Source organism: Podarcis raffonei, chromosome 2 (assembly GCF_027172205.1).
Source record: "Podarcis raffonei isolate rPodRaf1 chromosome 2, rPodRaf1.pri, whole genome shotgun sequence".
NCBI classification, from domain to species: Eukaryota; Metazoa; Chordata; class Lepidosauria; order Squamata; family Lacertidae; genus Podarcis; species Podarcis raffonei.
The window spans coordinates 22,745,482-22,756,015 of record NC_070603.1 but is presented as its reverse complement, the minus strand read 5'-3'; the positions used below and the strand labels follow the sequence as shown (position 1 = coordinate 22,756,015).

At 46.9% G+C, this 10,534-nt stretch overlaps 1 protein-coding gene across 1 annotated transcript; it reads right to left on the bottom strand.

The window, feature by feature from the left end:
- Positions 1 to 4,403: 4,403 nt before the first annotated feature.
- RPS26 (ribosomal protein S26) lies at positions 4,404 to 9,214 on the bottom strand. The gene is made up of 4 exons (XM_053375291.1): positions 9,098 to 9,214; positions 5,843 to 6,020; positions 5,295 to 5,425; positions 4,404 to 4,501 (listed from the first exon to the last, which is right to left on the bottom strand). Exons 1-4 carry the CDS (start codon positions 9,098 to 9,100, stop codon positions 4,466 to 4,468), a joined length of 348 nt encoding a protein of 115 aa, XP_053231266.1. The 5' UTR covers positions 9,101 to 9,214; the 3' UTR covers positions 4,404 to 4,465.
- Positions 9,215 to 10,534: the final 1,320 nt, after the last annotated feature.

Genomic DNA, 10,534 nt, shown 5'->3' with positions numbered 1-10,534 from the left:
ATTTGGAACGATGCACGGTATTAGGAAGTAAGCACCTAGAGCTGCCCTCTGCTGCCACCCTGTGCCTACTAGCAGGAACTACATGAGAAATAAATCACCCAAACCAGGAAATTTGAATCTTCTTCATATTCTGATTTGATGACTGCAACAGACTCTATAATGGCTGCTATTGAGCAGATATTACAATTGGTCCAGAATGTGGCTGCCATAATTTTAAGTGGGTCAAACAATTTCTTTGCGTCGTTTGGCACCAGTTTGGCTGCAGGAGTTGCCAGAAGTCGGTGTACAAGGCGCCATCCAACAGTAATGTAGAATGATGTAATAATAATAATAATAATTTATTATTTATACCCCGCCCATCTGGCTGGGCCTCCCCAGCCACTCTGGGCGGCTTCCATAAAAACCAAAAATACAGTAAAATATCACACGTTAAAAACTTCCCTGAACAGGGCTGCCTTAAGATGTCTTCTGAATGTCAGGTAGTTGTTTATCTCTTTGACATCTGATGGAAGGGCGTTCCACAGGGCGGGCGCCACTACCGAGAAGGCCCTCTGCCTGGTTCCCTGTAGCTTTGCTTCTCGCAATGAGGGAACCGCCAGAAGGCCCTCGGCGCTGGACCTCAGCGTCCGGGCAGAATGATGGGGGTGGAGACGCTCCTTCAGGTATACTGGACCGAGGCCGTTTAGGGCTTTAAAGGTCAGCACCAACACTTTGAATTGTGCTCGGAAACGTACTGGGAGCCAATGTAGGTCTTTCAAGACCGGTGTTATATGGTCTCGGCGGCCGCCCCCAGTCACCAGTCTAGCTGCCGCATTCTGGATTAGTTGTAGTTTCCGAGTCACCTTCAAAGGTAGCCCCACGTAGAGTGCATTGCAGTAGTCCAAGCGGGAGATAACCAGAGCATGCACCACTCTGGCGAGACAGTCCGCAGGCAGATAGGGTCTCAGCCTACGTACCAGATGGAGCTGGTAAACAGCTGCCCTGGACACAGATTTGACCTGTGCCTCCATGGACAGCTGTGAGTCCAAAATGACTCCCAGGCTGCGCACCTGGTCCTTCAGGGGCACAGTTACCCCATTCAGGACCAGGGAATCCTCCACACCTGCCCGCCTCCTGTCCCCCAAAAACAGTACTTCTGTCTTGTCAGGATTCAACCTCAATCTGTTAGCCGCCATCCATCCTCCAACCGCCTCCAGACACTCACACAGGACCTTCACCGCCCTCACTGGTTCTGATTTAAAAGAGAGGTAGAGCTGGGTATCATCCGCATACTGATGAACACCCAGCCCAAACCTCCTGATGATCTCTCCCAGCGGCTGCATGTAAATGTTGAAAAGCATGGGGGAGAGGACAGAACCCTGAGGCACCCCACAAGTGAGAGCCCAGGGGTCTGAACACTCATCCCCCACCACCACTTTCTGAACACGGCCCAGGAGGAAGGAGCGGAACCACTGTATGACAGTGCCCCCAGCTCCCAGCCCCTCAAGACGGTCCAGAAGGATGTTATGGTCGATGGTATCAAACGCCGCTGAGAGATCCAGCAGAACTAGGAAACAGCTCTCACCTTTGTCCCTAGCCCGCCGGAGATCATCAACCAGTGCGACCAAGGCAGTTTCAGTCCCATGATGAGGCCTGAATCCCGACTGGAAGGGATCCAAATGGTCCGCTTCTTCCAGGCGTGCCTGGAGTTGTTCGGCAACCGCTCGCTCAATCACCTTGCCCAAGAATGGAAGATTTGAGACTGGGCGATAGTTGGCCATCGTGGCCGCATCTAAAGATGGTTTTTTAAGAAGCGGTTTAATAACCGCCTCTTTCAGCGGGTCTGGGAAGGCTCCCTCACGGAGGGAAGCATTCACCACCCCACGAAGCCCATCGCCCAGTCCTTCCCGGCTAGCTTTTATAAGCCAGGATGGGCAAGGATCCAGGAGACAGGTGGTTGGTTTCACTCGTCCAAGCAGCCTGTCCACATCCTCGGAGGTAACAGATTGGAATTGATCCCACTCAACTTGACTAGACAGAACTCTAGCACTCTCCCGCCCCGGCCCTGCTCCCACGGTGGAGTCTACTTCTTCCCGAATCTGAGCGATTTTATCTCTGTAGAACTCTGCAGCGAGGCATTTCAAATGTAGTACGTTGGTCCTTACTCTTTTGCCTTGCCTGCCAGTGCATCCCAGGGCCCCATTCAATGGGCTCATTTTAACCTATAAAGCTGCAAAACAGCCAAGGACCCCAGTACCCGAAGCACAGCAATCCCTGAGTGGGCTCGAACCACCAACCTTCTGGTTAACAGCAAGACACACCAACTCACTGTGCCACTGGGGGCTCTACCTGTGGATCGTCTCCCCAGAGTTCACCAAAGTGTATGGCGCCTGTGGTGTATGGGGGTTACTTACTTTTATATAGGGGCATTTTCTTTTGGGCTGTATCCAACAAAGCTCCACTATCACGTCAAACTTGTATGCATGCGACAGATCTTCCTCTTCATCTTCTGTCTCCTCCAGCCCCTTCCCCATCAGTGCCAGGGGGTGGGAGTTAATCTTTTGAACGAGTTATCATAAACCAGGAAGTACATGTGTGCGGCTTGGAGAATGGTTTCCAAACCATCTTAAACACAGTACTACCTTGCAGTACTTTCACCAGTCATAGTGGGAGTTCTTACCTAGAGATCCACATTCTGGTGGTTGTGGATTAAACAAAGGTTCTGCTAGGCTCAATGAATGCAGAGGGGGTTAAGGCCAAACACAAGAATTATGACCCAGATTGGATCATCATGTTGTCATGTATATATACAAGCCACATCATAAACAAAGAATGCAACCCAGACCATGTCCACCCTTATTTTTGCAAGGCAAATTGGTCTTCCAAGAGAAACCTTCAATTAGATTCATGATGTAAACAAGCAATGCTGAAATGCAAGGTAAGAGGCCTTGCTCCAGACTGCCATGGGCAGGCATGATTCACCTACAGTGCACTTGCACCGGGAATTAGTTTGACAAACATCCAATTAGAAGTAGTACTTGCACTTCCACTTAAGGACTATGGTGACTTTGTAAAGCACATCAAAAACTAGCAAAATAATTCATATTTAGGAAAGCCTTCAAGTTCAACAAAGCTTACTCCCAGGTAAGCAGGTTTAAGTTTGCGGCCTAAATGTTCTTTTCTTTATACTGGGTTGGATTTACTCTTCCTTCTGCTAAAAAGGGCTCCTTCTATTTGCTGAAATAGCTTTGATCAAGGGGAGACTTCTGCTAGATGAAGCAGTTAAGAGTTGTTGTTTTTGGTGTATTCCTCTTTATAGCCTTCAGCATCACCTCACATGCTGTTCAGAAGGATCCCTCAACCCCCCCAGAGCCAGAACAGCTTTTAAAGGAACTGTCAAAAGAAGGAAAAACCCTGCTTAACTCCAGTGGAATGTTATATGAGTGGAATTCCACTCAGCCCAAGTATGAATGTGATCAAGTAAACTTTTTGTATTAGAGGTGGGCAAGTTTGAATCCTCCAAAAGCTGTTATAATACAGCTATATCTGAGAAGCATAAAAAAAGGAACACAATGTACATGCTTCTCCCAGGCCCTAGCTACTTCCAGAAGTAGTTACTGGTCAGTGTGAGGACACATCAAGAGTTCATTTCCAGTGTGCAAGCTCACACAAGTGCAAACTGAGTAGAAACGAAGTTGGAGTTGCTTTGTGCATCAACTGATCCAATCCACCACTTAATCTATGAAATCTGAAACTAAAGCATCCACAATACACATCCGTCCAGCCTCTGTTTGAAGATACACCACTACATTTAGCCTAGCTCTCTGGAGCACAAAGTAACAAGTCTTTGCTAGCTTCTATGACAGTCCTTAAAGTGCCTGATGAGTACTATCTGCTTACACCCACACCCACCCAGTTCCTTACCTCATACCTTTTTCCAATACAGCTGACCACATCTTTGTTGCCCTCCACCAAACCTATTCAGTTTGTTCAGCTCTTGTTAACCATTTTGTGGCTGTGGGCAAATTTGGAAACACAAGAAACTGTTCTGAGCCACACACACACACACACAATCACAGAGGCAAGTACACCCCGCCCCACTGCCATGCAGCCAGTCTCTTTCCACCCACCAGCAATTAGCTTGAAAAAACGTGTTTTATCTTTTTCTGAACCCTAATTTGCAGGGAGGGAATCTTCCTGGAAACTCCCCAAGAAGGTCACCCACAAATGATGGGGACGGACGGACAAGGAATGTTCTCACCAGTGAAAACACGTCACATGGCATTCTTGGCTTCTAAACATTGAACACATTTCCCATATATTTCCAAGTTCCACAGTCAGTATGCCTAAATAACAGCTAACAACAAGACATCCACCCCTTAAAGTCCAGCCCTTTAAAAACAACACTCTAGACCAATAACGCATAAAGACCAGCTGTAAATTTATTGTGTCAATAGTAGAAACTGGCATCATTCAAACCATCTCTTTACATAGGCTTAGGGGGTGGTCTTGGTGCAGCACCCTGGGGGAAAAAAAAGAAAGGTTGTGTTAGGGGACAGTCATTTAATTTTGACACAGTTATTTAAATCAAGACAATACTCATTTGCCATCACAAGACCAATTTGATACAGGTGAGTTGCAACAAATGAACAATGCAAGGGAAGCAGTCTGGGGAGCTGGCCTTGCCCTTCTGGCATCATCTTCAACTTTGAGATTAGGCATTTTAATGAATCCTGGCTTATGTCACTATACATCACCATGTACACAGGTGGCACGGTAGGAGAACAGCCTTTCTCAACCTGTGCGTCCCCAGATGTTGTTGAACTACAACTCCCATCACCCCTAAGATGGGAGTTGTAGTCCAACAACATCTGGGGACCCACAGGTTGAGAACCACTATAAGGTTCAGTAAGAACCCGGAGATGCAATTATTCCTGCAACATTCTGGTGCCTGTATTCCGTATTATTTCCAACCTCTTCCCCATGTAACTTTCCATTGGCACTCAATACAAACTCTGCAAACTCTACTGTAAGCCACACACAAGGCTTCCTACAAAAAAACTGGGAAAGGATGCCAGCTGGTATAAAAGGGCATAGATCAAGAACCTCAGAAAATGCAGACACACAAAAACCCTATGTTTTTTTAAAACGGGATCACAGGAAGGAAAGTGCTCAATTTTTATGCTCGGGACATTTTGTTACATAATAATGCAATATCTTAGTGCAAAGGGGCATTTCAATGCTGATGGTGCCTCACCAGCTAGGAGGTTTTGAAGTGCATAACTTTAAGAACAGCTTTAAGACAATACACTTACAGCAGGCCTGAACCGGGGTGGAGGGGTACGGTCCTTCCGGGCCTCACGGGAACGGTTCCTCACCACCTTGCTGTGGATGGCACAGCTAACACAATAGTGAAGCTTCACATAGAGTTTGGGCAGCACATATGCTGGAGAGAAAGGAAGAAGCAACAGAGCTAAGTACACAGGCATGCAACGTTTGCATTACAGAAAGGCAAAATCCAGTTCTTATATAGCACCCATGAAAAGCTTCCGAAGTCTTCCAATGGATGGAGTACTGCCGGTTAAGCTCATTAATGGGCTCTGAATTTTCCAAAGGAAAACCAGCATATAAAATAGTATTCTAAAAGAAAAATATTCAGGAGCGTAAAACTTTAAAGAGAAGTATGTCTCATGTTTATTCTGACAGAACAAAGCAGACTAAGCATACAACACACTTCAATTAAGAGTCATAATGGGATTTGATTTCTGTTTTTACACAAAGAAATCCGTCTTCATTCCACCCTTCTGAAACTTTATGAATACTGGTAAATCAGAAGTAGTGCATGGAGACATAAGATACTTACAGTCAAACACACTTGCTTCCGAGATATCTCGGACTGCGGCTGCTTCTACTATGTTTCGGATGACAAACTTCTTAATGGCCTTGTCCTTGGGGACGCAGCGGGCACAGTTGGTACAGCGAATAGGCTGGACATGTCCCCGGCCCTTCTTGGCACGGCCGTTATTCCTTCTCTTCTTGGTCTGTTTAAAGGGACAGAAATTTTTAAATATTAAGGTACTGGAGAACCAACATAGCACTACAGAACACAGGAAAAGCACTGCTCAATACCAAGCAGTATATTCGAAATACCTCTCACATGGGCATCTCTGGTAAGCATCAGCTCCAGAGATAGACAAGGAAACTTTGCAGCAAATAAAACAGGCATAGGCAAACTCGGCCCTCCAGATGTTTTGGGACTACAATTCCCATCATCCCTGACCATTGGTCCTGTTAGCTAGGGATGATGGGAGTTGTAGTCCCAAAGCATCTGGAGGGCAGTTTGCCTATGCCTGAAATAAAAGCAGAGATCCCTAAAATCACCCAAATTCACACCATAACTAAAGAGTAAGTCTGAACGTTCAGTATACCTCTGATAAGCTGTTGATGGGGTCAAACAAAGCTAATGGATTTAAGTACCATAATGTCCTCACCTGTGAGCTTCAACAGCACTGGCTTCTGGTTCATTACGATATATGGTGACAGCTACTAGCTTAAATCATGGGCATAGCCAGGAGTGGGGCAGCTGACCTCCCCAATGAATAAAAATAAAAATTGCTTAACTAAAAGCAGAAATAATCAGAATATTTGAAACTGGAATGCTCTCCGAGATCACTTGGATGTTGTGGCATGTTCTAGCAATGCAACTGGCAACCCAGCTGAGTGATAGGTGTGGCTTATGTGAAGTGACCCATTGTGTCGCAGGTAGCTCATCCTGCTCCCCTTAACATGATTTTGAAAAGAAAGAGTTGAGACATTCATTGCAGTTAAATAGTATTTCCATGTTATTACAGATTTTACCCATGGACATCAGGCACTGATAGTAAGAAAGCACCGTTGCTTTTGTGTCCCATTCACAAGCTTCCCAGAAGCATCTGCCCAACCGCTTCTGGAAACAGAATGGGTTACAGTGGACAGCTGTAGGACTGATACAGCTGGCCCAAACATGAATTTAGAGACCTATTTCTGAATCTTTTACCATATATCTGCATAGTGGTCATGTTCCTGTTGTGACCCCCCCTGGATCAGGCCATGACCCATCACTGGAAGTCAACCTTTTGTCCTCCAGGTGTTTTGGAGTGCAACTTTCGCTATCCCTGACCACTTTTAGAGGAGTTGTAGCCCAAAAAACTTGCAGAAGGCCAAATTGGGGAAAAGTTGCTTTAAGTGATAGGTTAGGCTCCCAAACAGTACACACTCCATTCTAAGTGAAGGCCAATGGCACCCTGCAGTATTTTTGCTTCTTTAAGTGTTAGTTTGTTTGGTTTGTAAGAAAGGAACTTTAAGTAACTAAAAAATAAAATGGGTTTCTTGTTACAGGCTGGGATTTAAAGTGATTCCAGTGACACATTTTTTTAAATGTTTGGTATCCCCCCCCCCCGAAACCCAACAAAACTAGGTGACAGAAAAATAAGTAACGTGCTAACAAATAAAGCAGTTCCCATGTTAAAAGGTGGGTTTAATGTTAATTCCATTCTCAAATCTGGCCAGTGTTTGCAGCCTCCTCCCAGCTTCCCAGTTATGGCTGAGCAGGTGCATCATAGACAGGCCTGTAAAGGTTAGCAATTCCTTCCTCCCCCCCTTTCCACACTACCACTGCCTATTCACATGCAGCAGGGTGACTTGAACCTTCAGTATAATGGTAGAGGCTGAGGTGTTCAAAGAACCAGAGGCGTCATAACACTATTTTCACCTGCAAAATGTGTGTGCACTATGCCCACTGCCACTCACCTCCTAGAGCCACACCAACGCATTTTTTTTGTGAGTTCTAGTTATTTATGTATATCTACACCCTGCCTTTCATCATGGGACTCCAGGAAGCATAGGAGCAATTCCCTGGCAATATCCCATTTAAGTGCAGACCAGACCCAGGGGCCTGCTTAGTGTCTGCAAGGTGTCTTCAAGTGCATCTTTTGAGCTCTCCCAGGTGCCAGTGACATCTCCTGCCCCCTTTTACATTCTTTAAATCGCGCCTTTTCAGTTCAGTATTAAATCTTTCAGTTTGCGAGCCCAAGTCTGAGAGATCTGAACAAGAGGCAGCCAGGGCAGAATGTGAATGTTTTCAAGCACCAATCCTGTCTCTCGCTCTTCATGGAAAGGAAGGGAATCCTCATGTTCCGGGGGGAACGTTCATCATCATCATCATCATCATCATCATCTATTATTTATACCCTGCCCATCTAGCTGGGTTTCCCCAGCCACTCTGGGTGGCTCCCAACAGAATATTAAAAACACGATAAACCCAGAAACTCCCTAGCGAGCACAGGAGCCAACTCCTGGGGGGCTTTTCGGCTCCCCCAATAAAATATTTGAGGGGTCCGAGCCCCCCCCAAGTTGATGGCCATTGCCATTCAAAAGGTGTGCATGCATTGCGTCAATGTGATCGATTATTTGGGGCGGGGCTTACCTGCCCCCCACCCCACCCAATACAGTGGTACCTCGGGTTACATATGCTTCAGGTTACAGACTCTGCTAACCCAGAAATAGTATCTCGGGTTAAGAACTTTGCTTCAGGATGAGAACAGAAATCGTGCTTCGGCGGCGCGGCGGCAGCAGGAGGCCCCATTAGCTAAAGTGGTGCTTCAGGTTAAGAACAGTTTCAGGTTAAGAACGGACCTCCGGAACGAATTAAGTACGTAAACAGAGGTACAACTGTGTTTTATTCAAGCTGCTCACACCCAGCAAGCTAGAGGGAGGCGGGCTGCCCTGCAGGCAATCATGCGCACGGAGGACGGGCCCCTCACGGGACCCTGAGGGGTAATGAGAGGGAAGCCCGCGCCAAGGGAGCAGGAAAAAGAGGGGAGACGGGCTGTACCAACTGGAGCCCGAAAGGGGGATATTTGAGGAATGTTGAGGTGGGGGGTGTTTTGAGGGCCGAGACGGTGACCCGGAGCCGTTAACTCCAAGCCGTTAAAGGGGAACAGGATCGCAGCTCCACCACCAAACCCATTCAAATTCCTAGCTATTTCGCTCTTCCCGCTCCCGCCCTCTCAAACTCATGGCTTTGGCCTCCATTCCCCTTTCTCCGGCCCCGCGGAACCACACGCGCAACTCTACCCACCATTTCGGCGCTCAAGAAGAGGCGAAAGAGGATCCGGCGGCCGCCCTCCGATCCTTATATAGCTATCCCTCCGCGAGGCGGAAACGCTTCACCTCATTTCCGCCCACGGTGAAAAAAGAGGTTTTCAAAGAACGGGTTAAGGGGGCGGGGGGAGGTAACCCACCAGTGTGTTTCGTCCTAAGGACAGAGAAAGCAATGATGTTGGGCTTTCCCTCGCTCAGTCCCGACTCTGAGCCTTTTTTAAAAATGGGATTATATTCCCTTTCCCTCGTCTGCGGAATGATTTTTCAAAAAAGGAAGAAGTGGTTTGATAAAAGCCCGGATGTTTCCCAGGATGCATCGGAAGAGGTGTAAGGGCGAACGTTCTTGTTTCAGCTGTAAAGATGCATGCCGGGAGTTGTAGTTCTTTCCTCTTTCTCGTCTTGCAAGGTAGCGCGTGCAGGAAGACGCAGCAGTCTTCTCTCTTCCGCGAAGCACATGGTCATGATGTCGTCATGCGAAAAACAGGGCCTAGCCAGTTTTTTTTTCCGTGTTTTTTTCTGCTTACATTTCAACTATTTTAGTGACTTCATTATTGTGGCTTTATTGTGCTGAAGACTTGTAGCAACAATACTATTCTTTTTTTCTGAAACCATGGGCGTAGCCAGCTGCCTCCCCTAAATCAAGTAAATAAATAAAAATATGTTATAAGAATTTTAAGGTCTTATATGTAAAGGTAAAGGTACCCCTGCCCATACGGGCCAGTCTTGCCAGACTCTAGGGTTGTGCGCTCATCTCACTCTATAGGCCAGGAGCCAGCGCTGTCCGCAGACACTTCCGGGTCACGTGGCCAGCGTGACAAGCTGCATCTGGCGAGCCAGCGCAGCACACGGAACGTTGTTTACCTTCCCGCTGGTAAGCGGTCCCTATTTATCTACTTGCACCCGGGGGTGCTTTCGAACTGCTAGGTTGGCAGGTGCTGGGACCGAACGACAGGAGCGCACCCCACCGCAGGGATTCGAACCGCCGACCATGCGATCGGCAAGTCCTAGGCACTGAGGTTTTACCCACAGCGCCACCCGCGTCCCTAAGGTCTTATATACATGTATATAAAAAGGTCTTATATACATGTATATAAAAAAGGTGTTCATAAATGTACCGAGTAAACACATATAAATATGTAAACCACATGTCTGAAACCCACAGAAAAGTCCTGAAACCATTTTCTCTCTCCCAAAATGACCTCAAATATTTCTCTGCAAGGTTGAAGGAAATGGGGAGCCTCCCCATTGTCTCTTTGCTCACAAAGCCTGTCTCAAGGGCACAGTTAAGATATGAATAGGGTGAACCTGTGACCTGTATTCAATCACTGAATAGTTATCATAATAAGAGAGTGGCCAGGATGCCCAAGTAATCCATTCAGGTAACCTGGCAGACAGGATAAAAACAACTCACTGA